The 19,353-nt window shown below is 39.9% G+C and overlaps 1 protein-coding gene across 2 annotated transcripts in view; it reads left to right on the forward strand.

The window, feature by feature from the left end:
* The first annotated feature begins 604 nt into the window (after positions 1 to 604).
* ChAT (Choline acetyltransferase) overlaps positions 605 to 19,353 on the forward strand; it is a 34,136-nt gene continuing 15,387 nt past the window's right edge. For both annotated transcript variants that reach the window (XM_076689514.1, XM_076689515.1), the window contains exons 1-2: positions 605 to 689; positions 10,278 to 10,469. In XM_076689514.1, coding sequence (XP_076545629.1) covers positions 10,326 to 10,469 — 144 coding nt within the window. In that variant the 5' untranslated portion in view covers positions 605 to 689; positions 10,278 to 10,325. The remainder of the gene's footprint in view (positions 690 to 10,277; positions 10,470 to 19,353) is intronic.

Genomic DNA, 19,353 nt, shown 5'->3' on the forward strand with positions numbered 1-19,353 from the left:
GAACTGTTAAGATTAACAGTAGTACCCGGAATTGGGGACGGTGTATCCGTGATTAAATCCGTTTTCATAGCCAGCCTTAATCTAAATGAGACAAAGCGATCCGTCATCCGGGCGTTTAATGAAACTCGGAACCATAACTTAGGGACCTAAGATATCGAACAAGGAGGTGGAGGGCGAGGCTGAGTCGAAGGTGGAAGTTGAACGCTTAATCCAGCAATATGAAACTCCCCTGTGGCTTCGTTCTGTCACAACTTTACCTCTACCAATGTTATTCCCCTTTCTTATTCATATTACGTTGGTATATGTTTAGGTGCGCTTACGAAGCACCGCAGTCATAACAGAGAAGTTATATCAAACGCCCTAACTATTTGGGAAACTTAAAAAAAAATTAGGACTTGAATTTTTGAGTGAAAATGAACCTGGGCATCAAAGTGCCCTAGGGGAGCAAGGTGCCCCTCTTGCCAAAATATAAACCAGCCCTCCTTTTGTGAAAGAAACACAAATTCTAAGGTTCTGAAAGGAGGGAATTATCAAGCAGATGTTAGTAAGAAATATTGTACTTGGCAGTAAATAACAGTTCTGTATTTATTATTGCAGAGGGATGGCGAGACTCAGTGTTGGGGGCTTCCCGTCGTTTATTGGTGACTCTTGGCAGTCTCTCCAGGGACAGTTCGCCATGTCCTGCCCGGGTAAGTCACCGTCGCATTGTTTATCTTCCGTCGAATGAAAAAGGGACACCACTCGATATTTGTCTTTCTATAATTCCTTCGACCAAGAAAGGAAGTAACGAGATCGCCTTTTATATGTATACCCAATGAACTTTTTGTAACTGAACTTTGAACTTTCAAACTTGCCAACTTTTAATTGAGAAATTCTAGCAGTACTTGAATTTAATGCACTCCGTATAATTTCGAGTGAAGATGGAACTTGAATCTTGTTATTTAAACTGGTTAGAAACGTGTGCTTTTTATCTGAATATAGTAACTTTGTATTTTAGGAATATGAACTTTGAAACTAAATGCTTTTGGTTAACTAAAATTTACTTCATGACATTATGCCTTATGAATTTATGAAATTCTACTATTCAATATAGCTAAAAACCAGCTACAATTAAGAAATTAAGATAATTGAAGTCTGGTCCAGGTTACGATTGATGTTAGGGGCCTCAAGCGGAGAAAGTGGAAAGCTCCGGGGAGTAGGGTAGACCCATCCTTCTCTCTCTCGGTTGCTTCTATCGCGCTGTCCTTCTCTCAGCATGCGTGAGAGACAAGGACCAACCGGAATTTTTCAGCTTCACCGCGTGAGGCCCCCACGAACAATTGGGACTTAAGACATCGATTTTTAAGCCTCAAATTAATATACTATAAATGCTATTTGGTGATACTTTTATGTGATAAAATTCTCTCAGAAGTAATACATTCAAAAAATCTATATCTATTCGATATGCAACAACCTAATGCATAAAAATTGTAACTCCTTTTTATTGTTGTCTTTGAGAAGCATATTCACCACCTGAGGGTAGGAACGTATTCTCGATACTGAAATGTAAATCGAACCGTACTCGTCACCCTCCTGCATTTCGAATTGCCAAAAGCAAGGATCTACCCGACGCCTCCGGCTGAAATATGCAAATGACACGCAACGGCGTCAGATACGATCTCGTTACCACCGCGACACAGAGGGTGGATAATATTTATCGTAGGGAGATCAAGGTCCACGATAGTCTTGCAATTTTCGCAATTCTTATACTTCAATAAGATGAATAATTATTCTATAAATATTTCATTTAACACCTTCACTGCCACTAAATGTCCGATCACGCGTTATCGCGTGCTCAGTCGTCGAATTTGCTTAATTTAAGGGAAAAGTAGTTCCATTTTGAAAAGAAGAATAAAATGAAAAACCTTGATGTAAAGACCATAGGAGGGTATCACAAGTGTCTTGGAGAGACAGTAATCCACTTTCCTAACTGTTGTAAAACTTTTCCCTCTATCATATTCACTTTTCTAGAGGATAAGACACGTAAATCTACCTCGCTTATATATTTTCGGGGAAATTTGAAATCTGTTGATTTTTCATCCCTGAAGTAATAATTTTAATATTCGTAAATTCAACGTTAATGAGAAATGTTCTAATTTTGTTTAAATGTTTTCATAGCTTTGAACGGTAAATAAACGACGATGGCTAGAAAGGCAGAAGGAAAGTTTCATTAAATAAAATTGCACTGATTTGTGAGAAAAATTCAATTATATGTATATCTCTCTGTATGACGGTTAATTAGAGAAAATTAATTCTGCATGAAGATAAATATTCATGGAGAAAAAATTTCAATACCGTGGGAATTATGTGAACGCGTTGAATCTTTCAAATTTTCGCTGATCCTATCCTCACAATTAAAAGTAATGATATCACGGATTTCTAACACAATTAACGACGCTTAATTAGAATTTTTTAATAGAGCATTCTGTACCTGCTCGATAATTCCCTGGTTCCGGGGCGCTAGAAGTAGGTCTTTCTACGAAGCGGGGAATTATCGAGCGTCAATAGTATGAGTGAGAGGAATTATACGGCAGGGAATTATAGGGCAGGAAATTAGCGAGTGTCTACTGTAAATGAAACCCTGACTGATTTTTGGAGGACAACCTAATATTTGAATGATCGATCATTTCGTATGAAACAATGCAACTGCAGAACGAAATATGGCACTGGAAAATTTTCGATGTGTCCGTTTGAATCGTTGTTAATTGATAGCTGGGCGTGGTACACCTGGTTTGCTGATCGATACCAGAGGCCCCTACGGTCACGTATCCCACCCTATTTCTACCTCTGTTACTCGGCCACATTTTCTCCTCTCTCTTTCGTATATCCTGAAGGAAAAAAAGGGCAATCCACTCGTCCAAGCTTTATGCTCGAGGAGGGCACGTAAAATCAAAAGAACGTCAATGAAATACGAGCGAGAATCTAATATAAGAAGCAATATCGGAAGTGACACTTTCACGAATATATTTCCTCGTTCTCCTTCGCTTCCGGCTGCTCCTCCCCCTCGAACAATAATTTTCTTAGGAGGGATTGGAATTTCCTTTGCTGATACTGCAATGGTCAAATGCCTTTTTTTATTTAGGTAGAGGATAGAGGTATTTTTGGTAATAAATTTAATAGGTTGGTACATAAACACTAAAATCCCCCAAATTGCCCAAAAGACCCTAGAAAGATCCTAACCTAAAACTTCCTGCCTCACAAAGAGAAATAAAACTAGAAGTAACCTAAGTTGCTCGTGACTGTACATAGAGAATGCCCCATCCACAAGTGTGTGCATAGAGAAATCCAGAGCACTCGGTTGCTGCCATAAGTCAAACAGACACCATAGCCACGTAGAGGAGAAGCTTTAGCTCGATAGAAAATAAAAAATCGTGGCACGCGACAGAAGGTGGATACAAAGTGGCTCGGTGTTAAACACCGAACCACAAAGTCCACTTATTCTACCTGAATGCACCCCCTCGATCCTTTCTATTGCATTAAGCGAGGCAAACGATCAGCTTTACCTGCAGGCGGACCACCTTTTTCTTTCCAAAGGGTGCACCGTCACGAGCTGACCATAAATAACACGTTATCTCTAGATCCGATAGAGACTAATTTATTTACGAATCGGTGCTGCTATGGGGCGGCCCGTAGATACATCATGTGGGGGGGGGGGGGGGATCACGCGTGAGTCACGTGCCATCTGCCATATTCTACCCACTCTATTTCTTATCATACTAAACTATAATTTGTTCCTTATCTTTGATGATTTTCTTTCGTTCTGAAGACCCCTCCAATTATCTCTGATACCTGATGGGCAAATTAAATGGTGGGGTAATTTGATAATTTCGAAGCTTCGAAATTTAGAATTATTTAAAATTCCAAATTTTCAAATTGTGGAATTTTATACCCTATAATGCAGGCCACCCAAGACATGGTATTTTATTTGTCTACATTATAGGTAGTAGTATTTTCTTCTCTAATAAGCACGATCAAGAGATAGAAAGGGGTGGCAGTGAAGCTTGCGAGGACTTCAAAGCCCATCGAGTGTCGCTAACTAAACTTTGAACGGGGGAAGGTGGGGGTGAAGTTGAGTTTGCCATTTCCAATCCGAGTCCATTTCGTGATTAAGTGTAAACTTGTGAAGTTGCCCCATAGGACGTAGGCAAACATAACAAGCGTACACGTGGGCCTTGCTTCCTTTTCACGGACAGCAATGTCCATTTACCAATCAGCATCGCTGCTAAATGTATTTTTGTCATTTCATACGTCACTGCATATGCAGACTGTATTTTCAAACGAAACAATATTTCCAATATTTTTTGAAACCAATTTTAATTTTCTAAAAATTTTTTTGGATTGATTAAATAATTTATTTTTATTTTTATAAATAATTATATTATACTGTTTCGTCTTTCGTATGGTGTTTTTGAAATTTACTTTTTTTTTAGAATATTTCTTTAAAATACGAGTCTTAGAATGATGAAGAGTCTTTCACCTTTAATCTCGTGGTTTAACCCTGTCACATGTCCTTTAGTCAGTTCTATTCTTCAATAGAAGGTAGATCTACGTTGGTTAGAACCTATGAATCGTCTTAAAGCGTAGATTTACGGCTTCTGGACACAACCTGTTAAAGTGTTAACAGATACCATAAAATATTTCCGAAAAATGTTGATCCTCTTTGGTCTCATCTTTCAAAGGCATTCTATCAGAGGGGAAGAAAAGAAGGAGTGTAGTTTAAACGATCCAAATAAACTATCAAAAACGGGTGCCTCGTATCCGAGTCGATATCGGGTTCCTAATGGAGCGAGGCAACCTCTGCGCCATAAAAATGTACGCAGGGATAATTGAAGGGAAGGCGAAGGCGAAGGCTCTCTCTATTATTCAGTAGCTTCCTCTATCTTTCCTCCTGCCATTGCAGTCGTTCTAGCTGTTCTCTCTTAATTACTTGCCAAATTACTTTTCTTCTGCTATGATTAAGTCATAGGGACCCTAGACATATGAGCTGGCCGCTCTGACTTCACTAGAAATTATAAAAACATAAAAATACAATAACAATATTTTTGTTGTGGAATTATTAAATTAAATAGTTGGCACTTCTAGGGAACCCTAGTAGATCTAGTGAACCCTAGTATATCTAGGGAACCCTAGTAGATCTAGGGAACCCTAGTAGATCTAAGGAACCCTAGAAAAAATTTTGTTGTAGAATTATTAAATTAAATAGTTGGTACTTCTAGGGAACCCTAGTAGATCTAGTGAACCCTAGTAGATCTAGGGAACCCTAGTAGATCTAAGGAACCCTAGAAAAAATTTTGTTGTGGAATTATTAAATTAAATAGTTGGCACTTCTAGGGAACCCTAGAAAAAATCCTAGTTAAGCCAATGGAGGAATTTGTTCAACTATGAAACGTCCTTGGCATTTAATTAAAAATAACTATCATCCTTAGTAAAGTTAATAGGCCTTCATAGTTACACTGAAAAAAAAATTTTATTTTTATTGAATATAAAAAATCTCTGTTGTCAACAGACTATAAATAAAGTGTGTATGCTTGTCATGAAATTTTCCAAGCTATTGTAATGATTCTGACATTTTATACGAAAATAGAGGTAGAAGGAACTCCATCGATGTTGAACGTGGAAATAAATTCGAAAGGGGTGCAAAGCATGCTTTCGCAGGGGTCAAGTTCTCGGTCGTCTCATTAGAAACGCGAACACAATCCCCTACCGACTCGTTCTCCAATTACTGTTGTTCGCTCGTTTCTGGTTCCTGGTTCAGAGCAGGTTCAGGAGGCACGCAATGGCGTAGCTAAACTAAAATCAATCGAACCATATTTAACCCCACGTGACATAAACTTTGTTTTATTTTAAAAAGAAATACATCATGAAACAATAAAGAAAAATATTTTTTTCTAAATCAAAGCATCATAAAAAATATTTTGTATTAGCTAATATTACTCACAGTGTCTCCAAATATTTTCAATTTGCAAACATCAATATTTTATGAAAAGGAAGATAATTACTATATTTATTTAAAAATTTTCAAATTAAATATAAATTTATCGTTACGCCATTGTGTCATGGCTGAAGAAAAAAGATCTATCGGCTCTTTTAGCGCGTGAATAAAGGAATTTGCACCCGGCGTTCACGCAAAATCCATAATTGCTTCGCACGGTTGCACATCGCCGACTGTTTGCCAATTTGTTCGGTTTCCCGGTGTTTGCGTTCCACTGAAAACACCGACCCTCCCTTTGCTTCAGGGATCTCGTCGCCCATTGGAAACACGGCTCAAATAATACATCCTTCCTAACAACTTGTTTGTCCTTTGTAGAAACTTAGAACATTGTTGAGAATTATAGGTTAGGATAACCTAACCTCAAAGTGAAATCGTCTGAACTTTGGAAGAAACGTTATTTTTGATCTGTGTGAATATTTTTAAGATCAAGGACGGTGTTTTAAATTACTTTTGTACCTTCATCAGCGTCGATGAAGCATATTATTCATCTTGAAAAGGAGTTTTCACGTCCCCCCTCTACAGCTTGCAAATCAACTTTGATCGTCATTCCGTAGCAGAAATTGCAGCCAGCAAAGACCCTGTCTCCTCGTCCAAAACACCGAAGAAAACTTGTTTTGCCCTTCGAGTTGGACTGTCGCTTCGTTTTCTTCCTCCGAGTGGAACCTTATTAAAGAGCGTGCTAGAAATGCCCCTCAGGGAACGACACAATTATGCGAGAGACCTAAGCCGATTAACTTTTAAGAAAAAAAAAAAACTAAAGGCACTGGAAGGATCATTGTTCTTCTTGTTTCCATTTTTCATTTATTTTTTATGCATAAAGTTCCCACAGGTGATCACTTCAGGTGAACAGGGTGAATGATGGGTCTAGGGACAACCACAATGGGGTTGTAAGAATTTTATTCCAATGAGAATTTTTTATTCTTCAAGTTTATGAAGAAAGATAGAGTCATTATTTTTAATAACAATAAAAAATTGCTAATGGCAATTATTTTTGGAATTGACCGAGTGGCAAAATGTCCTGATAAATCGGCAGAAACCGGAACGGCTGAATGGGTGTCGATCAAGCAGCCTCGTTTGTCCGATTCGATAATAATCAATCGGATGTGCCTTTCATTCGAACGCATTGAATTCGAAATAATTACCCTTCCCTCTCCGTTCGCTGGTTCTCCCTAACCTTCCCGCGCTGTTGCGTAAACGTGATCACACATGACCCAAGCTACAACCACGCTACTTGTTAATTGCGAAAACAAGCTGTATCATCCATCCGTTGGAAAACTCGATAAAGGACAGCCGAGCGTCAATTAACTGACACGTTGTGTCTTGGTAATTGACAGAGAATCGAGTAATAAATTAAAGGATCTAATTTGATTACGAAATTTTCGTTGACATTGAGTATAGGTAAAGAGTATGGGGGCATTTCTACAAAATAATTCCTTTTTTCGGAATCTGGGGAATTTTTGACAGTTGGCAAACCTGGGAAATTGTGGTATTTTGAAAATCTAGGAAATTTTTGGCGCATGGGAAAGTTTTGGCAGTTGGCAAACCTGGAAAATGTTGGTATTTTGAAAATCTAGGGAAATTTTGGCGCTTGGGAAATTTGAGGAATTTTTGGCAGTTGGCAAACCTGGAAAATGTTGCTATTTTGAAAATCTAGGGAATTTTTGGCGCTTGGGAAATTTGGGGAATTTTGCCTAAAATACTAGTAGTTCTATTTTACTATATAGTTACTGAAAAATAGAGAAAAATGTAGAATCAAAAAATGCTACAAGCAGTGGCATTTAAAAGGAAAAAAGGGAGGAAAAAATAATTATGAAGAGGCAAAGGGAAGAAAGGGAGACACGGTTGAGAGGTGGTACAGGGGATATAAAGGAAGCCTAAGGGGGTTGTTCCTGGCCTGACAGCGGTAAGGGGGGGTGTTGGGTGTTACTAATTGGAGGGGTGACGAGGGGGAAACCTTGTTATCTCTTAATTGCTACGATTCTCCCCACTGTTTTGCATCGATAAGAAAAAGCAGCCACTCCTCCTCTGGACTTTAGCTTCGTCTGTACCTGACAATACAGATCAATCGATGGAAATTGCTGGTCATTTATAAATTTTCATGATCCTTTCTTCTTTTGGCCCTTTGAAATATAACAACGTGAAAATTATTAAGTTCTTTCGTATCAAATGATGTACATCTCGAAAAGCACGCAATATACACATCCGTTCCATATTCGCAATAAACGTTTGGCAGTATATCCTCCGAGGATTCTCTGTATTTCCTCTGAGCGGAAATTTTACGTACGCTCAATTTCCTTGCAATTCCCTTCTCTCCGCCCTACCGTGAACCTGTTCGGATAATATGTATCTTCCATCACGAGTGGCACCTCGCGATCCCTCGTTGCCTCGGAATTCCCTATGGACCTCTATTCTATGCAAACAGGCCAGCCAACCGGAACCGTAGAGGAAAATCGACACTGGGAGATCGGGAGATTTCAACGAGGCACAATGGCACTGACGGTAAAGGCGCCATGCTGGAATAATTGAAGCGTTGCCATTTTACAATACTTGCGTCATCGAATCGTGTCAGAGTTTCTTTGTTTCGAACTCGGCCTAAGAAATCCAGGCTTTGCGATCGAATATTTCAAATCCACGCAATCGCGTGCCTCGATAAGCTGTTTCGGATCGAAAAGTCGGACTGAAAGTTTTGGGGGTGGATTGGGGGGAGGGGGGGTTGCCGGCGTGCAAAGGTCGTTAGCAGAGTTACGAGCGGTGCATAGCAATGAGCCTTGAAAAGGGGGTAGAGAAACCTCCTGGGAATGTAGACACCCGTTACATGGAAGCTCGTACGAGAGGAACGGGCTACCCTGCAACAACGAAGGGCTGCTTTCGGGACAAAACTGACTCACAGCAAGCAGGATAATCGAACTCGTTACGTGTATTCTCTGGATTCGTTTCGTGCGTCGAATAGGTTATACGCCTATTTTTCCGCCTCGCCTGGATTTACGCCTAAACGATCCAAATCTAAACTGCCTACGGGCTTTCCATCACGATTTAAAGATGCTTTATTCCTCCGAGTCCCTTTTCCTTTTACGTTAGTCGTTTTGAATTTTCGTCGATAAAGTTTCAATAGGGCACCATTACGTGGAACTCCAGCGAACAGCCGAGTAATCCAACTACAAATTTATCCAATTAAACCTGGCGTGGAACGAAATGAAAACAAGGCTTTCGAGTGTGCTCTATGGCTCGTTACGTGTTCCAGTGATTACCGCATGTCAACGCGTAGAAAGCGTGTCACTGGCCACCGGCGGTTGTCACATAAATCACAGCCACGTCGTTTCCTCGTTGAGCCCAATGTCCATGCATCGCATATCTTGCTAAAATCATGGGTCATGTGATTATAACATTTACAGTCTTTTCGTGGTTATAACTGTAAAAGATGCAATAGAATTTTTTTAGTGGACGTGTAGAGAGCGGCCATATTTCCCTACGGGGTTCACGCAACTGAAAGCAAGGAAACCGCGCGCAATTTAAAATTGCATAATTGGAATTTTACTAAAAATTCAAAGATTCGAGAAACAAAATGGCATATGTACATGTGAAATTTCCACATGGTATATGAACTTTATGGATGCACCTAATAAATAAACGAACAGGCGCAGCGGAAATAGAGGGTAGGCCATTACCGAATGGCTGACTCTCCCAGCTGTTTTCTCTCGGTTCCACTTGCCGGAAGCATCGAACGCGACGAACAAGGAAGGGTCGAGTTGTGTTCAGAGAGTTGGTCTTGTTAGGTTGGCAAAAGGGGATTCTGTTCAACCAAGCGTACTGGCCTTAAGGGCTCTCGCTCCCATAGACACGCTTCGTTTCTCAATTGATTCTTTATTTTACAATTGCCGTGACATCGTAAAGGCCAACGAACACTGTGCTGCAAAGTCCCTGGTGCACCCCTGAACTCGTTAGGTCTCTAGTACTTGATCGATCGTTTGCCTTTGCCTCTCGTCGATCTGACTGACAGTCTCATCCAGCCTCATCTTATTTCGTACTTTGTTGTTCCTCAGGGACAGCTTTGTTAATTTGAAGTGGAACTTCTTAGATGTTAGAAACTTTTTCCTCGCTCTTCAGAGTCCTCGCTATAGATACCAGTGACTACATGATGTAGAAGACTGGTCATGCCTTTGTTTTCCAGGGATCTCAGATACCCCCAGATAAGATTAGATCTCGTAATTACCGATTGAAGTCTAAATAATTATTCGTTTTTTCACAGAACGAAGACAGACTACCGAGTCTTCCGGTTCCGGATCTGGAGACAACGATGCAGAAGTACCTGACCCAGGTTGAAGTGATAGCCCCCGATCATTTGGAGAAGAACAGAATTTTGGTCAGGGCTTTCCTTTCGGGACCTGGCCCAAAACTTCAACAACGTCTTCTGGAACGCAAACAGAAGGTGGCCAACTGGGTGAGTGTACCTCTACCTTTGGCATTCATAAATTGTTCCAAGTTTTTCTCCAAGGGATATTTTCAAAACTTTTCATAATTGTGAAGACAGACGACACCAGCCATTTGGATTGAAAAAGTCTCCAAATGGCGGAAGATAGCAGAGTGGAGGGTTATGTAAGCTGTCTCGTTAAATATTCAGAACGTAAAAGGCTCGCGGGAATGAAATACGCGAGTTGTTCAGTAGCCAATGATAACGAGGAAAACTTTCTTTGCTAAATTGTGAAACACCATTTTTCGTTCCAAAACTTTTTCTCTCGTAAGAATATCTCAGACGTTTCACTATCGCTGTCCTTGTCTCGGTAGCTCGAGAGCTTCCTAGTTTCGCCGCGCGAGGCCCCAACGATCGGTTAAGTTTTGGGCCCTAACTCCCATCTATCTTTGATGTATTTCCTTCAACAAAATTTTTGTTACTTTCTAATCTGCAAATAATGTAATATGATTGGAATCTTGAATATTCATGGAATAACAGCATGAAATATCGGATAGGAAAAGACGAAAGAGGGGTTAGTACGCGTTCTTTTTCTAAGTAAGTGGCACAACAGCATTTTCGTTTCAAGCCACGTTGCCTCCGGAGAATTTACTTCCAACAGCATCAACCAACACGGAATATCCGTCGGTTTCTCCGTGACTTTTGCGATCGTCCCATTCCGTTTCGACGCTCCCATGGGATTCCCGGCTCGATGCATGCCCCGCCGTAAGCCTACGGCCTCCCTATGGCCATCCGGTTCCGAGCTCCCGTGGCACATAAATAAATAAATAAATGGATTTACGAGGGCTCGCGCACCGACTCCTCTCGTAACGGTTCGCTGAAACGGAAGGGGAGGAAAAGATGGTCCTTGCGCAACTTGAACATTCTGAAACAATGCAAATATTGCGACAAAAAAGGAGGGTGTTGAGAGATGAAGGGTTGACACAAGTCTTACATCAAACAATATTTCTTCCTTTGTTTAAAATTCATCTGCTTTAAATAAAATATTTCTTGTCTTTGTGTAAGGTGATTCGAGGAACCTTTTGATATCACATTTTTAAAAGAAATCAAGAAAACACATGGCCAGGACGATCATTCATAGGGGAGAAGAAAAGATGATGGTGGATAATCGATGGATAGAGTTCTCGATTTGCCGGTACACATCCGGAAATACATTTTCGTTTCTCGTCTTGAATGGTTGGGGTAAAGTTTAGCCCCTGTGAAGCGTGGCAAAAGCAATTTTCTCAACAGAGACCGAGTGTACTGCGAATTGCCACTCGTTCCATCTTCCATCCTCCATTTTCGACTTTGTCTGATCGATGATTGCGTCGAATCTAAAGCACATAACCTACAAATATATTTTTGTCTCAAAAGTAACGTAGAAGATCTTACAATTAATTAACTGGGTCATATAGGACACTACTGTACTGTTTTTGCCAAAATAGGTTATGTTAGTTTAAATAAGCAAAAAGTTGCAGAACTTGAAATCAATTCTAATCTAAAGCACATAACCTACAAATATATTTTTGTCTCAAAAGTAACATAGAAGATCTTATAATTAATTAACTGGGTCATATAGGACACTACTGTACTGTTTTTGCCAAAATAGGTTATGTTACTTTAGATAAGCAAAAAGTTGCAGAACTTGAAATCAATTCCGTTGTTAATCGAGGCTGCTGGTAATAGAGAAAGTCCGTGAGATATGGCTAATTCGTGACCCTTGTAATTCGAATTGAATTTGCCGGCGGAGAGGTAGGAATGGACAGACGGGCTGAGGGGGTTGGAAGGCGGTTTGCGGATGAATAATGGAAGTTTCAATGAAATTTTCCAGTTCGCCGCGGGGCACCGTAATATTAGCTTACCGCCACCACGGTTCCAACAACTGCAGCCCCATGGACGGGACCCATGAACCGGGCGCCCGGGGTTGTCCACCCCATGCTACGATTTTATAGAGACGAGCTTCTCGCCTCGGAGGACGCAGAGAGTCGATTGTCGAGCTGAAAAAGCGTGGGGCTAGCTACGAAACCGGACAAAGGATGATGAAGAAAATAAATTTTAGATTGAAGGGGTGGAAATGGAGGGAGGGCTGTTTATTAAAATCCTTTGGATTCCATGATAGAACGTTGCTGTTTGATCATAAATTGCTATATCGTCAACGATGTGGATTGTCCGGTAAAGAAAGCTGTGAACTGACAATCTGAGAATTAGATCGTAGAACAGTGAAGCTGAAGAACACCGCAGAAAGTTTCCCCAAAATCCAAGGAAAGCGGTTGATCCTATAACGACACGGGAACGGTTTACTGGAAGCGAGGAACTCGTAGCCGGTGCTTGAAGAGAAAAGGGTGTCCGTGAAAAACTCCACGTTGGGAATCAGCAGCAAATACACGTAACTTTTCTTATGAATCCCTACGGACACCATAGGAGGGTGAGAAGCAACGAGAAACTAGCTGATCGAACTTTTTCCCCAATGAACGTTTTTCTGGTATACCGTTGAGTATGCTAGCCTTCCCTGTGAAAGAAGTCAGTATAGGAGACAGAAAACCTAACTACTCGTCTTGATAATCAGAAATTACTATGCATTACGCTTAAAATAAGACCTAAGTCAGCTAGATTGAGGATTTCTGGGTCAGAATTAGGTCTAGGTTAGGTTGGGCATCATGAGACGATGCGCCACCTAGTGTAAGAATTCTTCTGGGCCTGAATTAAGTTTAGGTTAGGTTGGGCATCATGAGATGAGGCGCCACCTAGTGTAAGAATTCCTCTGGGCCTGAATTAAATTTAGGTTAGGTTGCACGTCATTTAGCGATGTGCCATCTAGCGTAAAGATTTCTGGGCCTGAATTAAGTTTAGGTTAGGTTGGGCATCATGAGACGAGGCGCCACCTAGTGTAAGAATTCCTCTGGGCCTGAATTAAATTTAGGTTAGGTTGCACGTCATTTAGCGATGTGCCATCTAGCGTCAAGATTTCTGGGCCTGAAGTAAGTTTAGGTTAGGTTACGCGCCACTACTCTATTCCCCTTTCAGTAACTATGCACTGCACATAATAATAAATCAAATAGTTTTGAATATTGGAACCAGTGGTGGGGTCTCCTACCCCTATATCGCCATCACCCCTACGGAAACCTGGCATACACCAGTCTACTCATTCCCCTTCTTGACCAGAGGAGAGAAAACTTGTATTTGGCACGAGAAGTAATAGGGCGGCTTCTTTTCCTTCAGCTTTTGGATCTTTATCGTGCTGAAGAAACGCTCGCATGACATAGGGTGTAAGTGTACGTCGATGCAAGAAGCGATAAAGTCGAAGCTTCGAGCAAATCGATATCCTTCTAGGAAGGCTCGTGCTCGACTCTTTTTTTTCTCGGCCACTTTCAGGATCTTTTTTAAGGCGGGAGAAAAGGTAAAAAGAAGGTGGGAGATTGCAGGGGTGCCTTTGTCGGAGGGATGCGCTCTTCTTTGCTTCCCTTTACTACTTCATTAGATAGAGGTTATTCGAACACCTCGGAATCTTTTCGAAGGTAGATTTAAAATTTTCTGTGTTGGGCTTAAAAGCTTCTGTGGTTTATACTGGTGGAGATTTTTAAGGTTCTCTTAACCCTGATATTCCTGGGTCTATATGACCCCAACAAACATAATGTACAATGTTTTTAACATGGTAGTATTTGTAGCTGTGAAATGGTATGAAACATTAATTCTAATCCCATCACAAATATTTATGCTTGAAAGTTTGTTAAGTAATGATTGCTTAATGCTCGAGTCATCGAGTAAGCAATCAAATGGAATTATGGGAAGCTCCTCTTTGAGCAATACTTCGTCTTTGATCTCGAAAGCAACGTATTTTCGCCGAGAGCCTCTTTTGCGGTGCGATCCGAGGAGCAAATAATGCTCTCCGAAGGGTGAAAAGAAGGGTGAACAAGAACACGTTCTGTAAATGTATACATAATAGATAATAGAGATCCGTAAAACTTTTTGCCACTTTCCTTGCAGAGTCTCCTTTGCGAAATGACCTTGAAGAAAAATTCTCTTACACCAATGTATGCGCGACTTAAAACAGTGTAATTTTGTCCTTTGAAGATTTTTCGTACGATCATTAGTGACGGAGATATTTCAATATTTCTATTTAATGATGTTGTTTGAAACAACATACATATACCTTTATATCTCCGCAACCGGTGCACCTATAATAAAACTGATTACATCAAATTATTCGTCCTTTAAGGCCCCTTAAATTTTATTTGAAGCATTTTTTTATACGATCAATGGTTTCAAAGATATTTTACATTTTATATGTTCCAAGAGCAAATTCACTATTTAGAAATTATTTAATAATGGTCCCAATATCAGTTTGAATTTGGGGGCCTCATGCGAAGGGATTAAGAAACCCCAAGAGTGAAAGATCAGGGATAACACGAACCTTTGAAATGACCTAATATTTTGAATCGCTTCGACGATTTTAGACACGCGATCCAACGATGTATATCCTTTCAACAGTGAAATTCAAAGATGCAAATTATAGTGGAAGATGGCCCTGGGCGAAACACGTACGGATAACTACTTATGGGTGCATCGCAACGAAACCCTTGACGAGATAATCTTATGAAACCAAATAGGAAATTTTCCGCTTAACTTTCTACTCGAACCAATCTATATTTCTGCCTACAATAAAACGTTCCTTTTTCTTGCTTTCCTCTTTCACGACACGAGGAATAGCAATCCACAAAATATTTATAATCGTCATAAATTTGGGCCAAGCTACGCCGCCAACGAAACCCAAGATATTTATCGATGTCAGTAGAAAAGTTTCGTCTGCGCACGAGAGCAGTCGGTAATCTTGGCAATTTAAATGTTTGTCCCTGGTACGGATACGGTGGATCGGGTGTCGTTAGGCTTAGGGAAGCGGTAGTAATCCCTTGTTGAAACAGCGTTAAGCCCTTACGGATTGTCTGTGGGATTGCAACAACGATACGACAGAAACGCCAGGAAGGGCTGACGCACCCTTCTCTACACTTTTCTGTGCGGTGGTTTGTCCAATTTCTATCGCGTTCTTCTCTTCTTCTACTTGTCTGATTCGCCTGGCGATTCCGCTCTAACCACCTGTCCTACGGAGGGAACCTAACCTAACCTAAAAGATGGAATAACTGATAAAACATTGTTTTAAGGACAGAAATATTTCTGTTAGGTTCTTTTATGAAAATAAGGAAATAATTTCGAAGCTGATGACTGAACCGACTGGATGGGACTTAGAACCGACTAGACGGAAATTAGAATCGACTAGACGAAAGATAGAACCGACTGGATGGGACCTAGAACCGACTAGACGAAAGATAGAACCGACTAGACGGGAATTAGAATCGACTAGACGAAAGATAGAACCAACTGGATGAAACCTAGAACCGACTAGACGAAAGATAGAACCGACTGGATAGGACCTAGAACCGACTAGACGGGAATTAGAATCGACTAGACGAAAGATAGAACCAACTGGATGAAACCTAGAACCGACTAGACGAAAGATAGAACCGACTGGATGGAACCTAGAACCGACTAGACGGGAATTAGAACCGACTAGACGAAAGCTAGAACCGACTAGACGAGACGAAATACCTTAGTTTTTCAAACTGTGTAGGATCCATTTGAAAATGTCTCTATCCGAAGGAGCCGGATTACCAAGAATAAGCGAACCCATGAGATAACAGTGAAACGAACAAAGGGAAGGTCGTTTGCGAAATTGTTCAATATGTCGAATAGGTGGTGGGTAAATTGCTTTGGTACGATAAAACGAGGGACACGAAGTAAATTTCACCCCTGAGATTCGTGGAACGAAATCAACATCGACAAACAATACACACATCATTGTTTTGACATTATTGTTGTTTGTAATTGCTCAACATCTTCCAGACTCAGGATCATTAAGAAACATCGTTCTTTATTAATAGCCTGAAGAGAAAATAGCTGACGAGATTCAATGTTTCATGATTCATTATCCCATGAATCTTTCGTTCAACTTATCTCGATGTGACATAGATTTGAAGCTTCGTCAATAATGATCAAGTTCCTCTTCGTGGCCTGAATTTTCCTCGGAAACCGTCTGAATGTCGTTTTCCCAATAGCGGATCAGCATATTTAAATAGCCCGCTATCATAGCCAGTTTAAAGTGCTCCTTTTAGAATTTTCTTAACGAAATGTTCAGAAGTCTTTCGAAATTGTATTTTAAGAACGTACCTCTTGTCCCAATTCTCAATTGCTGAATTTTTAGAATATTTTCAGAATATTAAAAAAAAAAATGAAATATTAAGAGATACGTTGTTTCACTTCAAAAGATCAATTTTTCAAATTTCATTTCGATCTTGTTACTGGTCGATGTCGAAACTTCAAGGACGTTTGATGTACGCTCCGAGAAGCCCTCTTCAAGGACGAAAGGGGCTGTCAAGTCATGATAGAATTAAAGGTTAATCCCAGGGGGTGCATGGAGTCTGCGAGGGGTGGATTTCCCTCCCCTTTCCTCTTTAACTCATCTTCTGCATCGATAAAGGGCTTTGTTTTTTTTTTCCTCAAGACTTCAAGATACCATAAATATTTGTGCTCTTAAGTGCCTCTGGAATACAAGAACAGGTTACGTAACAAGAGACACTTCCTTTCATCGTGTTCAGAAGAGAGAAGACTATTAAGATTTGATGTCTGGATTAATTTTTTAAATAAATAACATTTTCACTGAATACTTGTACAAAAATAACCAAAAATATTTTAGGTTATGTTAATATTTCTAGGTTATACATAGTGTTTTTTTGTTACAACTGATGATCAGCCATTATACAGTAATTTTCTTCGATCCTTAACCTTTAAAATGACATGCCATAAGTGCAGCTCTGTGTTGTTTTTATAGTGATATGCAGCTGATATGCAACAGCCTGGAATAAAACCAAACAACTGGAATCATCAGCAATATATATGAATAAATATTTGACGCAAATCTTCCAGTGAAATTGCTGCAATCTCGTGAATATATACTCGTATTCTGTTGAAATCTCCGTGGAGAGACAACAACGAATTCCCTGACCGGAAAACAACTAGAACGTTTCCGGGATTTATCTAAAATTACCATGTCAGCTTAACAATCCGAAGCTTTCAGTAAATATCAAGTCTGACTATGGAGTTCTCTAGACCGTATAAATTCTCGACAGGGATGTGGTATCTTTTTAATTATCCTCACGCAACCCTTTTTCTGCTTTGAAGCGTGGGTCATTCTAGGTTAAGTAAAAGATAAAATTATAACCATCTTTTTTTTTCATTTGATTCGTGACGGTCTGGAAGTTAAAACCATACTTCAAAGGGAAAAAAGAAACGTTAAATGTAATATGCAACAACCTGAATGTGATGTGCAACAACGCATCAAAGGCAGTGACATTTCGAGTAATGGCTGTGTAAAACTTAAAACCATATCTCAAAGTAAAAAGGAAAGGTATCAGAATTATTAAATATGATTTGCAACAACATAAATGTGACATGCAACAACACACCAAAAGCATTAATATTCGAAACTATGGTAATCTAAAATACGAAACCATATTTCAAAGTAAGAAGGAATGGCATCAGAATTATTAAATATGATTTGCAACAACATAAATGTGACATGCAACAACACACCAAAAGCATTAATATTCCAAACTATGGTAATCTAAAATACGAAATCATATTTCAAAGTAAGAAGGAATGGCATCAGAATTATTAAATATGATTTGCAACAACACAAATATAACATGCAACAACACACCAAAAGCATTAATATTCCAAGCTATGGTAATCTAAAATACGAAATCATATTTCAAAGTAAAAAGGAATGGCATCAGAATTATTAAATATGATTTGCAACAACATAAATGTGACATACAACAACACACCAAAAGCATTAATATTCCAAACTATGGTAATCTAAAATACAAAACCATATTTCAAAGTAAGAAGGAATGGCATCAGAATTATTAAATATGATTTGCAACAACATAAATATGACATGCAACAACACACCAAAAGCATTAATATTCCAAACCATGGCAATTTAAAGCATGAAACCATATTTCAAAGCAAAAAACAGATGTATAAGGATCATAAACGATGATATACAACAACATAAATGTGATATACAACTTCACCGATGGACCAAACAACACTGATCTATACGAATCTATGAAATATTTACACAAGTGGTACTAAAGATACGGTATTGGAAAATGTACGTCCCTCGAGAATGGTCAATCAATGATGGACCACTGGATTCATACAGTAAACAACACTAAAACATCGGACAGGATTAATCGTCAGGGAATAAGGGGTATACTCTGTCGATATCGGTAGAGAATTCGGAGATATAGAAATTTTGTCACAGGGTGAATGCATCGAACAAGGTGTAAGCAGGGAAAGTGTTCTGGCGAGAGGTGGGTAGAGTGCGCAGAATCCAGGGTAACGATTGCAGGAGCAGCCAGAGGCAGCCATCGTACCCACAGGTAAGACGAGACCGACTGATCTGGGTCACCACGACCTCGTCCCAAAGGCCAAACTTCCTAGAGGTTACGACCTCCTTAAATAATCGCTCGATTCTCATCGATCGATACGATGACAGAGACACTTTTATCCTACTCTCTTACGACACTCGATCAAATAGAAACGAGACCTCTCGTGTTACTGTTCGACGGGCAAATGCGTACTCATTCGCGTAAATGGGATTTTTAGATGGGGGGCAGGTCAAGTATCAAGTGGGGGAGAGGGGGCAGGGGGGATTCAATCTCAAAACTGCAGAAGCTGAGAATTTTTGAATCTTAGAATTCTGGAATTTTTGAATTTCTGAATCTTAGAATTCTGGAATTTGTGAATCTTAGAACCC

This window comes from Osmia lignaria, chromosome 8 (assembly GCF_051020975.1).
Source record: "Osmia lignaria lignaria isolate PbOS001 chromosome 8, iyOsmLign1, whole genome shotgun sequence".
Classification (NCBI taxonomy): Eukaryota; Metazoa; Arthropoda; class Insecta; order Hymenoptera; family Megachilidae; genus Osmia; species Osmia lignaria.